General features: G+C 42.0%; 2 protein-coding genes across 8 annotated transcripts in view; one reads left to right on the top strand and one right to left on the bottom strand.

Annotated features, from left to right (window-relative positions):
• PPTC7 (protein phosphatase targeting COQ7) overlaps positions 1-20,894 on the top strand; it is a 35,880-nt gene that overhangs the window by 10,556 nt on the left and 4,430 nt on the right. Inside the window, exons 2-6 of one of the 2 annotated variants that reach the window (XR_011420829.1) lie at positions 9,568-9,747; positions 14,902-15,100; positions 15,423-15,657; positions 18,344-18,467; positions 20,287-20,416. Coding sequence is in view for 1 of the 2 variants with exons in the window: in XM_023647170.2 (XP_023502938.1) it covers positions 9,568-9,747; positions 14,902-15,100; positions 18,344-18,467; positions 20,287-20,416 (633 nt within the window). In the remaining variant the exon portion in view is untranslated. The remainder of the gene's footprint in view (positions 1-9,567; positions 9,748-14,901; positions 15,101-15,422; positions 15,658-18,343; positions 18,468-20,286; positions 20,417-20,894) is intronic. The other variant, XM_023647170.2, reaches the window with a different exon arrangement.
• The window catches only part of RAD9B (RAD9 checkpoint clamp component B), a 56,408-nt gene continuing 37,965 nt past the window's right edge, over positions 2,452-20,894 (bottom strand). Inside the window, exons 11-14 of one of the 6 annotated variants that reach the window (XM_070220184.1) lie at positions 10,782-10,892; positions 8,669-8,765; positions 7,640-7,707; positions 2,452-4,397 (exon numbers count right to left, since the gene is read on the bottom strand). In XM_070220184.1, coding sequence (XP_070076285.1) covers positions 7,655-7,707; positions 8,669-8,765; positions 10,782-10,892 — 261 coding nt within the window. In that variant the 3' untranslated portion in view covers positions 2,452-4,397; positions 7,640-7,654. Of the gene's footprint in view, positions 4,398-7,639; positions 7,708-8,435; positions 8,766-10,623; positions 10,893-20,894 lie in introns of those variants that run through there. The other 5 variants (XR_002809740.2, XR_002809737.2, XM_070220182.1 and 2 more) reach the window with 5 other exon arrangements.

Below are 20,894 nucleotides of genomic sequence, written 5' to 3' on the forward strand. Positions count from 1 at the left end.
CAGGAACGTCATGATAGAGGTGCTGCGGTTAGTGACCTCAGGACATGCTTAGGCCCATTTATGTATTACTAAGTGTCATAAGATTTCCCACTTAAAGTGAGAAATTTCTAATGAGCTGTGGCACATAGTAGACAGCAGGCACCTAAGAAATATTTATCAAATAAGGGTACTTCAGAGTTACGTCTGGAAAAAGAAAGCTTATTCATTTTCAAAGTATAGGTGAATCTTTTTTTCCTTGTGTATTTTTTGGAAACAAATGTATGTTTGTTCTTTAGTGTTTGAAAATGTTACTGTTAAATGTTTAATGGAATATTGAATGGTGGTGGATGTGTGGCTCAAAAAGCTGAATGGACCACTCATCTTTCATACATCATCTGTGAGTGGCAATTGTCTTTTGGTTGTGACCACACACCAGTGTTTGTAGAGCTTTGTAGCCTGCAAACACTGATCAAAGACTGTTTTCTGATTGCTACAGGCTAGACTGGTCTATGTGCTGTTATTTGGTCTTCCTTAAGAGAGGCATAACTTTTATTTACTGCATGTCGGCTGTGAGCTGACTATGGCAGGCGCTCTTTAACACGTTATCTCTGTTCCTCACACCGGCCCTGTGATGTCCATGATGTTATTCCCATTCACGGCTGAAGATACTGAAGCTCAGAGAGCTGCCCGAGGGCACCCTTAGTGCTCCTCATCCTAGTCTTGGAGGTGGGATTCAAACCAGGATCTGACCCCAAAGCCTGTGCCCTTGCCCCGCATGTGTACACTGCCTTTTAAGTCAGAAATGATCATTGAAAACCTTGAAGTGATCTTTGCTGAGTCTGAATACTACTTAGTTACTAGCTATTCCTAGGCTAATAGTTGAGCAAAGCCCCTTAATTAAAGCAAATAATGGCCTCAGCGAGCCTCGTTGCACTAGTCAGTGGGCTTCAAGGAGTTTGGTGGCCTGGGGCCAGCCCTTTTCTTCTCGGGACCTCCTGAATGCCTTCCCTCCCACGGTGGTTGTTGGGCTGGTGCTGCTTAGCGGTGCCTGGCAGAGGTGTAACAGCATTAGCTGCAGGTCGGGCTTCCCTGCTCTTAGAGCTCTCTCTGCTGCACCTTTATGACTTGCGCTTCATCTTTATTAGCCAGAGTCATAGGGACCTGCCCGAAGTGCCTCCGTCCTCAGCCTTCTCCCCTACAGCTCGTGTTTTCATCCTTCAGAGCTCTCAGACATGTCTTCTCTCCATGGACGCTTTTCTCATTCCTTCAGCTAGATGGAATCTGATCTTCCTTGCTTTTGTTCGTACTGGTGCGTGTTTGTTTTGTTTTATTATAGCCCTTTATCTTAAACCTCTTCAAGCCTCCTCCCTTACCACAGTCACTACCATTTGATTTGAAGTTGCTGTGGGCAGGAAATCTTTTGCTATTTGTAAATCCCTTTAGCTCCCTTTTGTCATCATGTCTTGCATATAGAAAATGTTTAATAAAATGTGTTGAATAACTTTAATATTTAATGTAAGTGTAAAATGTAGTTCTGACTGGATTTGTATAGTTTTTGTCGTGCCTCCCATAAGGGTAACATGTACTTGGTAACATGGGAAAGCATGGAAAAGAAAAAGAAAAAATTGTCCTATTACTCAGAGATCATTACTTCATTGAACAACATGTAGGAAAAATATAACCAGTGTTCAGAAACTAAGGGACAGTTCTCCCCCGGCAGGCTTATTCAAAGGAATTATGTTCTCATTTTAAAAAAGGCGCTTTTGTGCCAGGGCTACATGTGACTCCTGACCTCTCCCAGAGGGTGGTATTTTAGTAAAGGCCAGCTCTCATTTTTATGGAGGGGTGAAGAAAGCAGAGGGTAAATAGTATCCTCTTTGGGGTTAGGTCAAGGATATACGGTTTAATTGTCACAAATATTAGGTTAACCTTTAAGACCAGAATTCTAGATCTAATCTTATAAAGTTATAAACAGAAGGAAAAATTTTCTCTTAGCCTCAAAGGCAGTACAAGTAGGCACACATCAGATAGTTGGATTTTAATTGCTGTTCTTTCTTATTTAAACATTAAATTATTAGGTGTTCTACATATAACATTTCCTAATATCTAGAAACTAATAGAAGCCTTAGCTTTAATAGAAGCCCTTAATTCTGTAACACACTATGGGCCCTGCCTCTACGATTGGTAATTTACAGTGTGTGACCCCCCCCCCCCCGAGACGATTTGTCTGTTGCTTCCTCCTGTCCAAAAAGCTTTGCTACCAGCATTTAGCATTTGAGGAAGATACTGTTGCAGCCCAGAAAGGAGTGAAGTGACTTTTCTGTGACTTCACCTTCAACTCTACAGTTTGTGTGGCAGGAAGGCAATGATTCATACCCAAGTCTATAAGATACCCATGGTCCCCAAGCCACAATTGAGCCAAAACACATCATTCCACATTAGGTATTTGGTATTTAAACAGAAGAGCTAAAGTTAGAAGAAGAACATTTTTATTTTAAAAAGGTGAACTTTGAGTTTCTTTGCCCTCACACTATCATTTCCTAATCCTCTTAGCATTTTTCACTGCTTTTTGGGACAAAGCAACTGCTGGAAATTACCATCTCTAGTTAGTGGAGTGTTCTGGAAAATAGGTGTGTGTATGTATGCATGTGCATTTTAATTTGATTAGTTATTAAATGATTTCATGGGGCCGGCCCTGTAGCCGAGTGGTAAAGTTTGCGCCCTCCGCTTCAGCAGCCCGGGGTTTCGCTGGTTCGGATCCTGGGCGCAGACATGGCACTGCTCATCAGGCCATGCTGAGGCGGCATCCCACATGCCACTACTAGAGAAGGACCCACAACTAAAATATATACAACTATGTACTGGGGGGATTTGGGGAGAAAAAGCAGGGAAAAAAAAGATTGGCAGCAGTTGTTAGCTCAGGTGCCAATCTTTAAAAAAAAAAAAAAAGATTTCATGTGTATTAAGCTAGAAAGGGAATAACTCTTTTGTTTGGAATTCTAAAACATAAAATTGACCATTTATTCCTGCTTTGAGGCCATATTTGAGTTTTGTTAACTGTCTTGGACAGTTCCATTTCTTTAGCATTTGGGTCCATTTTCACACATTTTATCACAGGGTTGAATCTTTCTTCCTTTCCATCCTTTGAGCTCCGTTGCCTCAGCTTTTGAGTTAGCAGTTCTGCTTAGAGACCTTGAGCTCTTGGCGTAGACGAAGTCTCTGGAGAATCGGAAGACGCGAGTTTCGTTGTGATTAATGCAGAGTGGTTGCAAAGGGAATCTATCACTTGCTTGTTAAGGCAGGAAGAACATCATAATCTGTATAATTTCACCTCTAGAGAACTGAAAGGACTGTTAGTCAAAGCAAATTGTACTTTTCTGAATAACTCAACTATTGAATATATTTTTTCAGTAATCCTGCCTTTTGTTCCCTTTGGGATAATTATTTGCAGATACAACATTTCACAGTCCTGAATCACAGGGGAGTGTTCTTATTGCCCAAATAGTTGAGGTTTCAGAAATGTTGATACAAATGTGATCTGTTGCATTTGATAGAAATTGAGTTTATACTTCGGTCTCCTTTTTCTCTGGTTATCATGCTTCATGTTGTGATGTTGTAGACAGGCAAGGCTGGCTGTGCAAACGCTAGATGATAGTCTTTGAAGAAGAGCCTCTGCATCTAAACAGAAGTGGGCCGCAGCACCGAGCTGAATACCGCCTGATCGCTTCTTCCTTAGGGGGGCGCTCGCTGCGGAGCGTGTGAAACCAGATCGCTCCTCGTGCACCGGGTCTCCTGCTGCTCTTCTTGCTCAGCCCTTGTGGTCCAGCTGGATTCTTACTTAGTTTCTCCTCCGGAGTTGCAATTCACTCTCAAGTACCCATGCTAGTAGATAGGAGATGTGTTTCATTGATGGAGAAAAATCCCTGTAGAACCATCTTGCTTCATTAGTGTGAAGCCCGATGTGGAGTGCTTCAGGACCATCAAAGATGCAAGGGATAAAGCTGTTACCTTTGGTTGCTGCTTAATGTTTGAAATTCTGCCAGAGCCTATGTTTGGATGAGATCTGCCAGATTTTTCTTCACTGATGCTTATATTAAAATTGAAATTTAGTATTTGCTTTTTGGGCATTACTTTCTCCTGGAGAATGTTTGCCTTGCCACTAATTGCATGTCAGTCTGAAAGTGAGTGTGGCAGGAAGGGTTTAGGAGGAATGGCAGCCTCATGCCGATGGCTGATAAACAGAGGACAGTGCTGGGGAGACTCAGGCTAGTGTTAGCTTAGTTCAGTGTCTTTCAAGGTGAGCCTTTTGCAACTCCACGGTTAAGTGGCCATATGCAATTGGAAACATAAGATTTTTAAGCTTCCACAATTTCAGCTTACCAAGCCTTTTTTCCTTGAACTTTTGGCCTAGAACAAAGCTATTAAGTAAAATTCTGTTAATAAAAAGCTAAGTGATTTCTTAAAGTACAGCAAAATTTTGTTTTCATATGGTTATAACTAAGGCAAAGACTAAAATGTGTTAATTAGAAATGTGAAATTGGGTGTTACTTTAAGAATTTTCTTCTTATAAAAAGATACATTTAAATGATGGGATACACACCAGGATTATTCTTTCTCCTCTCTTAACCCTTCACTTTAGAAAAAGTCTATTGAAAACTTAAAATATTATAGCAAACAAAATTTATATAACAAAATATTGTATAAAATTATAAATATCATAAATATTTTCTAGTTGATTTCCCACTTCATAAAACTGACGTTTCCACATAAATGGTACAACTAAAGGAATTTTCTGTGCCCTGTAGACTCCTCTCAGCCTTTTGCTTAGCTATTTCAGATATGTAACCAACCATTATCTTAATCTGTTAATGGTTTTAATTGGATTTGGGGTCGAAGGAAACACTTAAGCTAGACCTGTGCTGACAGAATGTTATTAATGGAGACATAAGATGATTACAGTGAATTAAAGGAAATAGCTTCTATATTCAGTGCAAACTCTTTATCTTGGCGTTCAAAGCCTTTCCCGTTATTAACTGAGCCCACCTTTTCAGCTTCACCTCTAAAGAAATTATGTCATTCTGACAAACTAGATTACTTGGCTGTTCCTTAAACTTAATCAGTTATCATATCTATGATTGTAATTTGATGCCTAGAGTAAGATGCGATTAACAAATGAGTTATTTGGCCAGGAATTCTCGTTCCTAAGATAAGATCCCCCTAAACTCCTTGAACTTATTACTTTCTATACTCTCCCTCAGCATCTCATCCACCCCTGTGGTGTCAATTCTGGGTCTTTGTCAAAGGTCTCTCCCCAGTTGCCTTCCCAGCTGCAGACTCAGAGTTCCTGATTTCATGCAGAACATTTCCACAAAAATGCCCTGCTAGCACCTGAAACTCAGCAAACCCAAGACAGAATTCCGTATCTTCTAAAGGCATTGCCAACTGGAGAATCATCTAATCAATACTCATTCCTGAAATCCAGGAACCTATTGATAGAGAGCCCAGGTGTCCGTATTCATCCCTTTGTATTTCTAGTGATTGTCTATTCTACTTTTCTCATTACCTCTAACCTCAAATCTTGGAGTTAATGCCTGACCTCTAACCTCTCCCAAACCATTCTCTCCACGGCTATCAGGATTATTTTTCTAAAATATAGATTGGATTATATCACTTGTACCCAGAAACCTTGTTGACTTTTTATTATCTATAGCAGTGCTGTTCAGGAGAAATATACTGTAAACTACATATGTAATCTTAAATTTTTTAGTAGCTACATTAAAGTAAAATGAAACAGATGCAGTTACTTTCAATTAATATAGTTATTTAACCCAGTATATCTAAAATATTTCAGCATGTTCAATATAAAACTATTACTGAGATAGTTTACCTTTTTTTTTGGTACTAGGTTTTTGGAATCCAGAGTGTACTTTACGTTTAACAGCACATCTCAATCCAAACTAGCCACATTTCAAACTCATAGCCACATGTGGCTAGTGGCTCCCATATGAGACAGTGCAGGTCTGTAGCAGAAAGCTTAAAGTTTTTGGACCGCAGTTCTGGGCCCTCCACAACTTCAGCTGCTGCCCTGCATATTTCAGCTCCTCCCCACTCAGGCAAGCCCCAGCCGCACCTAGCCATCTGCCATCTTGTCCTTTCATTACTCTTCTCTGCCTGTGGAAATCTGACTTACCTTCCAGGGCCTAATTTGAATGCCACTTCCTGAAGGAAGGCTTGCTCCATTCTCGCAGAGCCCCATAAGCATTAACTGCTTGCTCTGTCGTAGCATTTCTGGGAGCTCTTAGTCCAGTTCTGTGTGAGTGAGTAGCCTGGCCACCCACCAGAAGGTGAGCTGCTCAGAGGCAGGATGGGTCTCCTCGGCCCTCAGTTTCCTAGTGTTCACTGTAGCCTCGGTTTGCTCTTAGGAATCATCTTACCCTTTGCTATTTGATCTCTTTGAGATCTTAAGCAGTCTCTCCTTTACCAGTTGTTTTCTTTACCCCTGAATGAAATTTCCCTTTATATCCGGGTTAATTCCACTGCTTGAAAGGTGCTTTCTCTCTCTGTGGATTCAAACTTTTGCTTATGCAAGAGAGGAAATATTCATTTCCTTCTAGAAATAATTGCCTAATATGAATTAGATTAGGTTTTAAATGTACGTGTGGTAGGTTATTCTGGTTTTAGCCTGATTCTAATCCCAAATACGACTCTTCCTATTATATAACTTGTTCTTTGTAAGTAAATTATATATGTATACTTAGGCTTTTTTTCCTACAGCCTTATTGAAAAGTTTATATGCTTTTTGACTCTGTTTTTTCCCCTAAAGAGATTTGGCCAATGGAATTTTGCCTGGGTTCTTTTCCCAGATAAAAGCAAACAGGTGCTTTAAGGCTTGCACTCCATTCTGGGAGAAATCTGATTAAATGTTGAAGGGCGGTGTCAGGTCAGACTCTATAACCTGCTGACAGATAACTTAGTGAGTGCCAGGATTGACTCTCACCGTATCTCAGGTTTTAATGGTTTTCTTGTGAAGGGTATTTGTAGATGAAACCAGTTGGTATTTAAAGTTAATTGTGGCTCTTAGGTCAGAGACTGGTTAAGAAGAAACTCTTCTCAAGCAGGCAGTAGTTTGGAAAGAAAGAATGATTCATCGGAGTTGCAAGGATTATAATTGCATTCTGGGTTTTAACACAAATTGCTGCATTTAAAATCGTGGTAAAATCTTACCCTTAGTGAAATAAGAATTCCTCAAAAGAAGTTCCTATCAAACTATCTTAAATTCTCTTAATTTCCAGATAGCCTCACAGCTGCTTAACAGCACAGAGAGAAGTGATCCTTCTTCCTGGCAGGGGGGAGCTCAGTGATCCCTGATGCTACCTCCCCCCCACCCCCGCCCCCTCCGCCCCGCTGCTGCTGTCCCCCGTCCAGTCCACCTGTGAGTCCTTTTGTCTCGCTGGATCTGAAACCCCTGTGCTCTGACTGCACTGCCACCATTTCACAGCTCAGCTACTGACACAGACTCCTGACTCATCCCTTTTTTCCACTCATGCTCTCCACACAGCAGGCAGAAGGATCCTTTTCCTTTCTTATTATCATTATTACTATTTAAACTTTGTATACTGGAAAATTTCAAATATATATCAAAGTAGAGAGATGAGCGTACCTCTCATTCAACTTGTTATCCATTCTTGGCCAATCTTGTTTCATCTACTCCTCCATCACTCTTGCCCCCTATTATTTTGAAACAAATCCTAGATGTCATATCTTCTAATCAACTAATTTGGAATTGCCCCAAAGTGAAATTTTGCTTATTGGTTGATCACAAAAAGTGAGGAAAGTTGCTGCCCCAATAGTGATAAGTCATTTGTCACCCTCTTTACAGTCTTCCAATTCTATTCCTCTTATTTTTTCAGGATGTGTTCCATTTCTGTTTGATAAATGCCATCACCAGAAAAATAGAGTTTCATGCATCCACTTCACGTTCAGCCAGGTTTTCAGGGACGCATATATAGGCACTCTCCTACTTTTGTACCAAATATGTTCTTTAAAATGTGTGTGAAAGTTGAGTGTACAAAAGATGTAAATGTGTATGTGGGGAGGATGTTTCATGCTCAGAAAACCTTAAAAATTATAAGATCCCTGGGGCTGCCCCAGTGGCATGGTGGTTGGGTTTGCATGTTCTGCTTTGGCGGCCTGGAGTTTGCAGGATCAGGTCCTGGGCACAGACCTACACATGGCTCATCAGGCCATGCTGTGGGGGCGTCCCACATACAAAATAGAGGAAGATGGGCACAGATGTTAGCTCAGGGCCAATCTTCCTCACCAAAAACTAAGTGAATAAATAAAATCCCTAATTTAATATTTTTATTATAAAATACATGCTCATTGTGAAAATAAAATTCAAATGATATAGAACAGTGTGAAATGTAAAAAGCTAAAATCTCCCATTTGCTCACAGATCACTTTCAGTCCTTTATTTCCAAAACAGTTGCTATTAACATTTCTTATAGAGTCTTCCAGAAAGGTTCATATATTGTCATTTAAGGCCTTAGTATATGTATTTGACATTTTCATCCTCTGTTTGTTTGAATTTACTGGACAGAAGTTGATTTTAATGTTGAATAACTAGCTTGGTGTTTTGCAGGGAGTTGAATAGGAGATGCTGTGGTGTTGACTTTGATGTCTTACTCACTTTCTTGAACACTAGTTTCCTCTTGAGAAAGGAGTCTCAGGCAGACTGTGAACTCACCAAGAGCTCTTTGGACCCGTGAAAAATCTCTGTACCAGCGCTGTCCAATAGAAATACAGTGTGAGCCACACATGGCGTTTACATTTCCTCGTATTCACATTAATTAAAAATAAAAAGAAACAGGTGAAATTAATTTCAATAGTGTATTATTCTCTTTAGCACATTATATCCAAAATATTGTTTCGATATGTATTCAATATAAAAATTAATGAGGTATTGTACCCTTTTTTTCATACTAAGTTTTCAAAATCCAGTGTGTGTTTTTACTTAGAGCACCTCTCAGTGTGGATCAGCCCCAGTTCAGGTGTTCAGCGGCGCGTGTGGTAGGGCTGTCGCCTTGGGCAGCACAGCCCTGTACGGGACAGTGCTTGTCTCTGAGGAGGAGGAAAGGGGAGGGGATAAGCACTTCAGTGACTGGACAATATGTGATGCTTGCTGCTTTTGGTATTCTTAATCATTGCCAGCTCTGGCTCAGTTTTATCATCACAAGCATCAGCACTTTTTAAGAAAATCACTTTTCCTTCTTATAAAGTACAACAAAGATTAATAACTCAGATACTTCTATACAAAGATGATAATTCTGCTGAAGTTGAATTCTTGGCTGGTAGGCAATGCCACCCTGTGGCAGCTCACATGTTTATTCATCAGTATATGAAAGATCAAATTCTAAGTAGAGAAAGTGGAGTGTTAGTGTAAAATACAGTAAACTTGAGCATTTTTTGTTCGGAATTGCAGGGTAAATATATGTACTAATTTGTAGTAAAATTAACTGTTGGGAGGGGCCAGGGGTGAGTTCCTGAGAAGCTGGTAAGAACATCCTTTAAATGTGATTATTTTTTTAGGGGTCGCAGATGGTGTAGGAGGATGGAGAGACTATGGAGTTGATCCGTCTCAGTTCTCAGGGACTTTAATGCGGACGTGTGAACGGTTAGTAAAAGAAGGACGGTTTGTCCCGAGTAATCCCATTGGAATCCTCACCACGAGCTACTGTGAGTTGCTGCAAAATAAAGTACCTTTGCTCGGTAAGTAGATATCCTGTGTGTTTTCCTCTTTAAAGCCCAGGAGATGGTTAACAAGAAAATCACTTACTGGCTCAGATTTTTTTCTTCAAGGCTCTTCCTATTAAGCAGAGTTTGATAGAGAAGCTATGGAGTAACCAGAATACTTAATACTTCCTGGAGAGAATGTAAATAGGTACAACCACTTTGGGAAACAGTTTGGAATTACAGAGTAGAGTTAAACGTGAGCAGATCGTATGTCCCAGCAGTTCCACTTGTGAGTCTATACCCTAGACTAGAGAAACTCTTGCACATCTTTGTATCAAGAGATAGGTACAAGAATGTGCATAGTAGCATTGTTTATAATAGCAGAAAACTGGGAACAACCTAAAAGTCCATTTATAGCAGAAAACCACATTTTGAAAAGGAACAACCTAAAGCTGCGTGCAGTGCTCAGGAACATGCTGAAGGAAGAGAGGACATTGCAGGCTACCACCTAACAGTCTGATGCCATATATTTCAAGTTCAGAAACATAAGAAAGTAAAACCAATTGTTGGGATTCTAAAATAAATGATAAAAAAAGAAAGAAAAGCAAGTGGTTGTATAATTCAGGATAGCAGTTCTTTCTGCGGGAGGAAGAATAGGGGTGGGTCCAGCAGGTAAAATTCATTGGATTACCTGTGGGGAGTTCACGATGCAGACAGGCACCCCAGGGTGCTGGTGGTTAGCTGATTAGTCCATGAAATAGCATGGCACCAAACAGATCCCTGTTAATCTTGCTTTAGAAAACTTACAAATACCCAGTGTTGGTTTATCTGGTATGCTAATGGAGCATCTTTTGGCCAAGCTTCTACATTTGTTTGTTAAATGGTTTCCTGGGAACTTGCCCAACAACTTACCCAGCCTTCTAAGCAGACTCACGGAAAGGGTGTTATTAAGTTTCTGCTAATTGCCAGCATCTTTCTGCTTACTAGAAGGCCTTCCTTGCAGTTGCCATCCGCATTTAAAATCAGCCTCTGCTTAGTGTTGATGGAGATCCCGCATTGTAGAATCTTGCCTGCAATTTAAATCCTTTGTAAGAAGGGGGGTTCTTTTCATCACGCTGCCGTCTTCTGTCTTCACTGTCTTCTGTCTTCTCCCTGCGGTGATTAATCATCTTGTTTTCCGTCTAAGTGAAGAGAAAATTTGTCTTGAGGTTTCACTATACCGCTTTGTCTTAATCCACTATTTTGGACATGTAATCTGGAGCTTGCCTGGCACAGTGAAACATCCTAGTTTCTATTTCTAGCACCTCTCGTCAATTTGCCATATGAGAAACCACTTAACCTCTGACCCCCTTGCTTCATATTTTAAACTGAGAGATCTTTTCCCCCCTTCTTTTATTTATTTATTTATTTATTCTTCTCCCCAAAGCCCCCCAGAACATAGTTGTATATTCTAGTCATAGATCCTTCTGGTTCTGCTATGTGGGATGCCACCTCAGCATGGCCTAATGAGCGGTGCCATGTCTGCGCCCAGGATCCAAATCAGCAAAACCCCGGGCCACTGAAGTGGCGTGCACAAACTTAACCACTCGGCCACGGGGCGGCCCCTGGAGAGATCTTTTTTGTGAAAAGGAACAACTTAAAGCTTCATGTATTAACTCAGAAACATGTTGTTGGAAAGAGGAAAAGTAGACATTGCAGAATACTATCGAATAGCCTGACACCTAGCAGAGAGCCTGTCAGCACAGATTCCATGGGCCTGTCTCTTGCATGTTCCCATGAGCCTCCTACCGACTCTCCCCCATGCATTTCCTGTGACTTGGAATAACCAGTTACAAAACAACTATCCTGATTTTGCACTTTGAAAGCTTTATTTTTTGCTGTGTTTCTTCTTTATCCCTGCTTCCCTTGTATTCACCCTCATCTAACTGGAAGATCTTAGTAAAATAAATGTAAGGACATAGAGGTTTCTTACACTGAGTATTATAATTACTTTTTTTCTCCTAAAAGACACATTGAAATAATCCTTCTTTACCATGTTTGACACCTAAACACTTCTCTCTCACCTATCACACATCGCTAAGTTGTTTGTAACTAAACTCAAGCATATTTTGGCCAAGACAGGCTGCTGAATTTTACTGAAACGCAGATATAATTGCAAATAGTGATAACTTTACAAGATTAGGTAATCCTTTTTTTTTAAAATCCAGCGATTGCTAAAAAGCCTATAAGACAATTGTGAGATATAGTAAAGGGCAAGCTCATAGCTGGAACCACTTACTTCTTGAGAAGTTCTATCTGCGTTTAGATCTGGGTTGGCATCACCAGCTAATTGTGGACATATATTTCCTCAGAAACCCTTAAGTGGATTTAGGTCTTAAGGAGCCAACATATCTTAAGAATTTGAGGGGTCAGTCCTAATAAGGTTATCCCTTTCTCTCTTTGCTGCACAAAAGGCTTAGTCGTAGTTTACAAAATGAGGGGCAGGGTGATAAAAATATCTCCATTTTCGCGTGAGGGATTTGCTTGTGCCTGTCCGGATTGGTCAGTCGTCTGAACATCCAGCAGGGTCCTTCTCAGCACTCTCTTCTCTTCTTTGCCTGCTTGTTCCTCTCCAAACACATAAGAATGATGAGCTTCCCTCCGCGTCAGGCTGTCGGGGCCTGCGCCACGTGCACACGTCAGTAACTGAAGGGCGGAGGAGGAGCGTGCGCACTCCAAGCCCAGAGGATCCTGGAAGGCCGCGCTGGCCTGCAGTGGTGCTGCTTTGCATGGTAAAGCTCTGTCATTCTCGAGGACCATTCTGCTTCCAACTCAGCCAGTTACTGCCATAAGGGTAGCAAAATGATAGCTTGGGTTTGTCAGTGAGTAACGATGAGTCAACATGAGTCCTTCCTGCTGCACAATTTTCAAGGCTGTGCTACTCATCTGTCATTTTTCATTCTCAGATTAATGCCAGCAGCTTTCAGAAGATCTTCTGTGTGGTGATTCTATTGATGACAATGATTGGAGTTTTTGTGCACTGAGTTAGCCAGAGTGATTGGTGACCTTAGCTCTAAGGTAACCTTTGGAGCAGGTCATCTGACGGCATTGCCGGTTACATCACTGTTTTTCTTCTCTGTGACGTGTAATGGGTGGGGAGTAGACAGCTTAGCATTCTAAGGTCAGGTTAGTACCCATGCATGTACTGTAGACAGCAAGGAAACAGAATTTTGAACATTACGGTGAGACAAATGCTTATATTTAGGTGTTTTTAAATTAAGTTACACATTTTCATTAAGGAAAAAATAATAACAAAAGTTAAATTACCAATAATTCCACTAAGAAAACTCTGAATGTTTTAGTGATCGTGCACCCTGATTTTTCTGTGGCTGTTTGTGCACAGAGCAATGGTAACAGGAATTCACTGTACTGTGTGCTCACGACAGCCCCACGAGGTAGGTCTGTAGCTACTGTTACTCCCCGTTTTGTTAGGAAGACACAGAGTCCTAGAGAGAAGCAGCGACTTGCCAGCAACCAGCCAGCTAGAAAAGGACAGCGTGCTGGGTTTAACACAGCTGCTTCTACAGCCTGTTTATTTTGCTCCTTTTCCTTTTTAACTGTCAGCAGTTCAGATTTTCCTACTGTTGCTTTTTGGCACAGTAAATGTCGCCCTCTTTGATGTGCGGCTCTTTAAGTGCGACATTCTTTTTTGTTTTAAGGAAACTTTAATACTAGTTTGTCATCTGCTTGTTTCGCTTATGTGATAACTTAAGTGCCCTTTCCTTTTCAAATATATTTCTATAACACGATTTTAGTGGCTATCAGATAGCTAACCCGTATTACGTGTTATAAATGTTTGACATGATTTAACTAATTTTATCCTCACAAACAACTCAATGAAATAGTTACTGTTATCCCTATTTTTAGAGATAAGGAAACTGAGGCACAGAGAGGGTGAGTAATTTGCCCAAGGTCACACAGCTAGTAAGTGGCAGAGCCAGCATTCAGACGCAGGCAGGCTGACTCCAGAGTCTATACTCCTGAATATTATATGATAGATAGTGCATAGCCTTGCTTGTATGAATGTACTGTAATTTATTTAACCAATCCCTTAATTTCACATGTTGAGGTTGTTTCCAGTTCTTTCTGATCTTAAACAACTTTAGTTTTTGTCCTTAAGTCTTGTTTGCATCTCTAATTATTTTCTTAGAATAAATTCTCACAAGTGGAATTGCTAGATGGAGGGATATGTACATTTTTCAGGGTTCTAGTGCCCTTTAGGGAGATTGTTTAGTTTTACTCTCTCACCAGCACGGAATGAGAGTACCTGTGCTCCCTACACTCTTGCCCACGCCGTGCATTATCTTCTTCTGACTCTTTGTTAAACGAACAGGCAAAATGGTTACTAGTGTGATCATCATCGTTTCATATGCGTACAGGCCATTTACATGTATTTCTTGGTGAGCTGCTTATTCTTCTCTTTTGCCATTCTTCTGTGGATATAGGTTTAAATTTTAGTACTTGAAAGCAGCCTTCCTAGTTGTACGATCAGCCTTTCAGTCTGGGGCGGGTCGTGCAACTGTGCTGCAAAGGTACGTGGGAGCTTTTTGCTGTCTGCTTGGAATGTGGTTTTTTCCTCTGGACTTCAGTAGTCTCTGTAAAGTGAACAGGTTGATTTCACAAGCTACCTGGGAAAGTAGGTCTTGTTACTTCATAGTGAGTCAGTCTCCAGTAAAGTTCTTCATGACCTTAACAGATGGAAATCTGGTTAAAAATTGTAGTTGTGTGCCCCGTCTTAAATGCTAGGGAATTTCGTGGAGAAGGCTTCCTGCCACTGACTAAGGAGAAGGACCAGGGAAATGTAACATTCTCACTCTGGCATTTAAGTGTTAAAACTTAATATCTCAACAACACGCTTCTGAGCTTTTGGCATAGATTATAGCACTGTTGAAATGAAATAGTGTGGTTATATAGCACACATTTTTATTGTTTTTTGCATCTGCAGATGAAAGAATTCAGATCATTAGTGGCTCACTGAGTGTCAGGTTACTGTTGACGTTCATTGGCAATGTGGAGCCTAACTAAGAAAGGTCCTGTTTAGACAAAAGAGATTCAAATTGTAGCATGTTTCTCTTTGAGGTGTTGTGATAAAAATGTGTGTACAGAGTAGACTAGGAAGAAGAACTAAGTGGAGATGGTTTTTGTTTCTAGGTAGCAGCACTGCCTGCATCGTGGTGCTGGACAGGAGTAGCCACCGCTTACACACAGCAAACCTGGGCGATTCGGGCTTCCTGGTTGTGAGGGGCGGCGAAGTTGTGCACCGATCGGATGAGCAGCAGCACTACTTCAACACCCCATTCCAGCTCTCAATCGCACCCCCCGAAGCCGAGGGAGTCATCTTGAGTGACAGGTAATCTCCCCTCTCGGCCACTCGGTGTGAGCAGCACATGGCTCACCCACAGCTTCCCCCCCGTGCCCCTTAACTACAGTGGGCATGGGCGTTTTTCATTCTCATGTGGGAAAAGAAGGCACATTGAGAACGTTCTCTCCAGGAAGACCTTCTAGTTTGACTTCAAAAGATATTTTGCTTAAACTTGATATTGCAGCCTAGTTGAATTCTGATAAACTCTCAGTAAGAGCAGACTATGAAAATACTGTTTCAAGCTTACAGATCATCAGTTTTTCATCCAAGGCTACATGGCACATACACTTGTATTTGTTAACTTGTGCAGGAGAAATGCGTCATTGCTCACGTGTGCTATCGCTATACGAGACTTTGCATGTGTTACCAGGGAAGTGCGTGAACAGCCGGCTGCTAGATTTACCAGAGTAACTTCCTGGTTCCCCGGGCCTCCTATTGCATGCCTCCCATAGAGCAGCCCCTGCAGAAGCTGTCCGGGCAAAGTTAACTCGCATGAAAAGGAACCAGAAATGGTCTGCGATATGGTCTTTGGTGATGCTGTTGAGGTATTCTCTTTTTCTTCTGACACCTTCATTCAGTTCATTTTTAAATTGTCGAGAACCTTCCAAGATAATCAGTACTTTTTTGAATCAACTTTTACAGTTTCTCTTTTCTAAGATCCAAGTCCAGAGTAAGGCTAAGACAGTCTCAGATTTCACTGCCTTTAGCAGCCTTACAGGACCTGGCGTGAGCATTGTTGGCGATTCATAAATGTTGTTAAACAGATAATGAACCTTTTGTAAAAAAGAGAAGCATTCCAGCAAGTGCCTGTTGTCTCTACTTAATAGTTCTTATTAAGCCAGATCTTAAAACTAAGATAAAATGATTATTACTGCCATCTTTTCAGCTAGAATGAGCATAAAATATAAGGCGGTATTCGGTATGGCCTATCTGACTCTACTGCGGACTCCCAGCGAGAGGGAAGCATTTTCCAGTTTCAGATTAAGGCAGACTGCTATAACTGGGGGACTGATTGATTGTAGGCTTCCTCAGTTGTCTGTGATGCACGTTAAGATCAGCCATATTGGAGTGGGGAGGACTCAAATCCCTGGGGCCTTGGTTGCTATCAAGCTCAGCTAACACCTTTGGAGAAGAGTATTTTACTTTTCCTGTGTTTGACTCTTGTAGTCTTGGCTTCTGAGCGCTAGAGTGGCCCTGCCGGATCCGGCCTGCTGTCTTTGGGGTGGTCTGGTTAGGGCAGCACTTGGCCTGGCCTGCCAGCAAGGTGGAGGTGGCTTCCCCGGGAGCCCAGGGACAGCTTGCTAGCATGTGATTTCAGCTCGTGTTTCAGCGCAGTCAGAAGTTTCCAGCAGCACAGTGTGTTCAGTCAGAATGGGCAGAGCTGCAGCTGGCGGAGCACCAAGCTCAGGGGTGGGCGTGTGGGGAGAGGAGGACGGACTGTCCAATGGCAGCGAGGCTCTCACAGGCGGAACAGCAGAGGACGCTCCCGGGGAAGAAAACCTCAGCATAAAATGGAGCTGCAGTGCCAACCTGCTCACTGATCCCAACTTCTAGAATCTGATTTTTCTAAAGACAGAGCAAATGTGAAGTGTCTTGTATTTCCTTTTACTCCACAGAAGAAATCGACCTGGTTTCCATCAGTTTTTTAGTGTTCTTTTCCCCTGCTGCTTGTTATCTCTTTAGTTAGTTGTCTTTATTATCTATAAAATATTATTTTACCCATAACTTACAGGTTTTCCTTTAGTAGCTGTTTTTACAAAGTATTGATTGTATAATGTGTGAGAGCTCGCTTGTGCCTTGCCAGAGCCCATCACAGAACGCTTAGCTGTGCTGCTGCTTTCTTCAGCCAGGAGAAGATGAATGAGACATTTTCTCAGTGCCCCTGGTGTGAATCCCCAGCAGGCACGGCCGCGTTGTTTGTTTTTATATTTTCTCTTCATAAATTTTATAACATGTTGCTTACGCAGGTTTTGAGGTTTCTCTGTCAAGTTTAGGGTGGTTTGGTTCTGGTCCCTCCCTCCGGGGTCAGTGTGTGAACTTTCTCCCGGCTCTCATTCCCTGATGACAGGTGAAGGCAGCGACGAGGAGCCCCCTCACCTTTCCCTCACTTTCCCCCCTTTCCTTGGAGGCCTGCACGCAGTGGAGCTGGCCTTGGAGTGGCTGGGAGCCAGCCTCTGAGGGGCCATAACTCTTTGAATACGTGGTCTTTCCTCTTCTCCCCACCTGGAGTTATTCTCCCTTCTTGTCTGTTTTCATCAGGTGTTGTCAGAGAAAAAAATCTCCTATCTTTTTAAAAGTTTTACGCAAAAACATGTAGTGAAAAATCTACCTCTTGCCCCTGCCCCCAGCCGCACGTTTCTCCTCAGGGGCAGCCACCGTGACCTGTTTCTTTGAATCCTTCCAGTTTACTCTCTGCCTACAGAAGCATCTATCTGGATCTTCCCTGCATGCTGTCTGCACCTTGCTCTTTTCATTAACAATATGTTAAAGAAGTTTTTCCCCCAATTTGGAGGGTCAGTTACTTTGTTTCTTCATTCCTTTAGTAATTCAACAGATATTTCTTGAAGACCCACCATGTCCCAGGCACATTAATAAATAAATACCTGTGCATGATGAGCACTTTGTAAGCCCTGGGAGACACACTGTCTTTACTCTGCCAGAGTAAGTATTACTTAGTAATACTAATATGGTATTACTTGTAATTACTAGTATTACAGTAGGAAATACCACTGTTTAGGTATTTCATATGAATTAATTTTTACAGGATTTGCATGCTCTCCTGCATGGTGCTAGTTGTTCCACTATAACGCAGCCTCCTAAAAGCCAGATTCAAGCCTGCAGGGAAACTGATGAGTGGAGAATGACTAAGAGAGGAAGGAATTTGGCTCTAAAGAATTAGGAAATAAAGACTCATTTCCACTAGGATTTTTAGAGGCACGTTAGTATCTGACTCATAGAAGAACCCACCCTCCTTTAAAGCACGTGATTAATCAGCAAACTCAGTTTTACTTGGTAGTTTCAGTCGAGCTTTCTAAAATTTATATCAGAGTTTTCAATTAATTTTTTTCAAGGTTAGGAATTTCAGAATGACTTTTTTATTATTGACTCTGTTTCTATAAAGCAGTTTTTCTTTAAAGTCTCATTACGTTGTAACAGAGTGCCCGTTGGAAACTTTGAACAGTATCTCTAAAGGGCTCTCTTAACTTTGCCCCTACCCTGTCCTTGTCACAGCCCAGATGCTGCTGATAGCACGTCTTTTGATGTCCAGTTAGGCGACATTATCCTGACGGCGACAGATGGACTCTTTGACAACATGCCTGATTATATGATCCTTCAGGAGCTAAAAAAGTTGAAGGTAATGAACTCAGAGGTTGGCCCTTGGAAACAGTGGCCCTCTCCGGGCAGCTCAGCTTTATGGATTTGATTGCATTACCTCTTTCTGTAGTTTTGGAAAGGACTGTCTTGTGAATTTAGGAAAATAATAATAGTTCTAATCTTTCAAGCAACTATAAATGGAAATATTCACAGTGGGTGAACTCGAGAGTAAAAGAGGCTTCTCACTCAAGCCTTTAGTAGGGTGGTAAAGGTAGGAAAAGTCCAGATGAGGAAATTTCTTGTTTGTATTTTTAGTTGTATTTTCATGATGTTGGCTCCTGGTTGTCTTTTTCTCCTTTTATTCTCGTAACAAGCCCAGCAGGGGTTGAGGCTGGGAAAGATGGGAAATCGTCATACCAGAGCCAGCCAAGGGCAGCAGGCCACTAGGGGCCTTGACATGATCTGAGCTGTCACCAGTAATGACACAGTTCACACTCAGCCCATACAGAGAGTGGCAAGAACTGAAAACCAGCCTGTCTGTAGTCTGCTGGCTTTATAAAAGTACTAACTCTGGGAAAAATTAGTCTTTTCTCATGTTTTTACCACTAAGCAGTATGACTTTAAGTTCTAAACTTTTTTTTTTAAAGATTTTTTTTATTTTTTCCTTTTTCTCCCCAAAGCCCCCTAGTACATAGTTGTATATTCTCCGTTGTGGGTCCTTCTAGTTGTGGCATGTGGCACGCTGCCTCAGCGTGGTTTGATGAGCAGTGCCATGTCCGCGCCCAGGATTCAAACCAACGAAACACTGGGCCGCCTGCAGTGGAGCGCGCAAACTTAACCACTCGGCCACAGGGCCAGCCCCATAAGTTCTAAACTTTTTAAGCAATATTTTCCTTACCTGTAAAATGGGGCTGGGGGTGGTACAAAAGACCCTCTTTTATGGAGCTGTTGGTGAGAATTAACTAAGATGGTGCGTGTGAAATCTTGAGCACCGTGCCTCGTCTGTGGGGTCAGTAAAGGTCAGGTGCTTACATGAACTGGCACTACGCGCTGTATCCCTGCCCTTATGGAGCTTACATTCTCGTGGAGGAAGACAGATAATACAGAGAAAGGAATGGATGCTATAATCTTGGTGGTAAATAAGAGGAAAAGCAGGGTGAGGGAACAGAGAATGGAGAGGGCTGCTATTTTAGAACGATTGGTCAGAGAAGGCCTCTTTAAGGCGACATTGAAGCAGAGGCCTGTTATTATTTATACTGAAACTATTCCATGTCTTAGAGTGTTAGAGCTAAAATGGACCTTGTTTCCCATCCCCGTTTTACAGATGAGGAAGTTGAAGCAGCAGGGATAAGGGTATGGCTCAAGAATACACAGCTAGACAAGAATCTTTCATCATGATATAAAATTCTAAAGGTATTTTCAGTAGGGCAACTGGCAGCTCTTACTTGGAGAGCAGACTGGGGTTGGCCAGGGGTGCGCTCCTAAGGAAGGAAACTTTTGCGGTCATCCCTGACGTGCTAGCAAAATCCGCCTTTTCAGTCTCATCCCATTTTAGCAAGAATACCGTAAGAATTTCAAATGGGAAAAAAAGCAAAATTGAAAATCGAGACTTCAGGGCCCAGGGCCACTCTGGCAAAGGACTTTCTGATTGACATCTTGTGCAGGCAGCACTGGTGGTCTCGTTCATTTTAGTCACAGTGTAATGTTTTAATGTCTTCTCTATCTGGAGTAAAACTTAAGTAAGAAACTGTGGTTAGATCAATGTTACTGTCTTAAAAAGTGATGTTTGCAAATGTCCTTGCATGCAGAAGTCCTGTGAAGCAATGCAGTAAGAATAACTCCCTCGTCCTTTCCCTTAGAATTCAAATTATGAGAGCATACAACAGACAGCAAGAAGCATTGCTGAGCAAGCTCATGAGCTGGCCTATGACCCAAATTATATGTCACCTTTCGCACAGTTTGCATGTGATAATGGACTGAATGTGAGAGGTAAGCACTCTTTAGGGAAATCATAGGGACTAATTGGGCACATGGTAGGATGGGAGCCTTCCGGGCTTGGGCTGAGGTGAACTAGAGCACTGGGGTGAGACTGCCGGGGTGTCCTCTCCCAGCTGTGAGCCCACGGCAAGGTCAGCAGGCCTCAGCACTGGAGGACAAGAGCAAGTGCATGTCATCATGTCTTCCCCACAGAGGATGACCTTCAGAACTGAACTTCACTGGCTGCAGAGGCAGGCAGAACCTGAACCTTTTATTGCCACCGCTGCACTGCTTGGACCTGAGCCCAAAAGGCCTCCGAGTTCTGCCTGGAGGGCCTGGACATTCCTAACCGTTTAACATTCTGCCCTTCATGGGTCTGACATTTCACTTCTCCCTTCCTCTGGCTCCAGGGGACTTGTTGACAGTATTTGCCAGCCAGATTGCCTCAGCAGGTCTTGAAGAGGGAAGCAGTGTTAAATTGTCCTTGCCT

This window comes from Equus caballus, chromosome 8 (genome assembly GCF_041296265.1).
Source record: "Equus caballus isolate H_3958 breed thoroughbred chromosome 8, TB-T2T, whole genome shotgun sequence".
In the NCBI taxonomy this organism is placed as follows: Eukaryota; Metazoa; Chordata; class Mammalia; order Perissodactyla; family Equidae; genus Equus; species Equus caballus.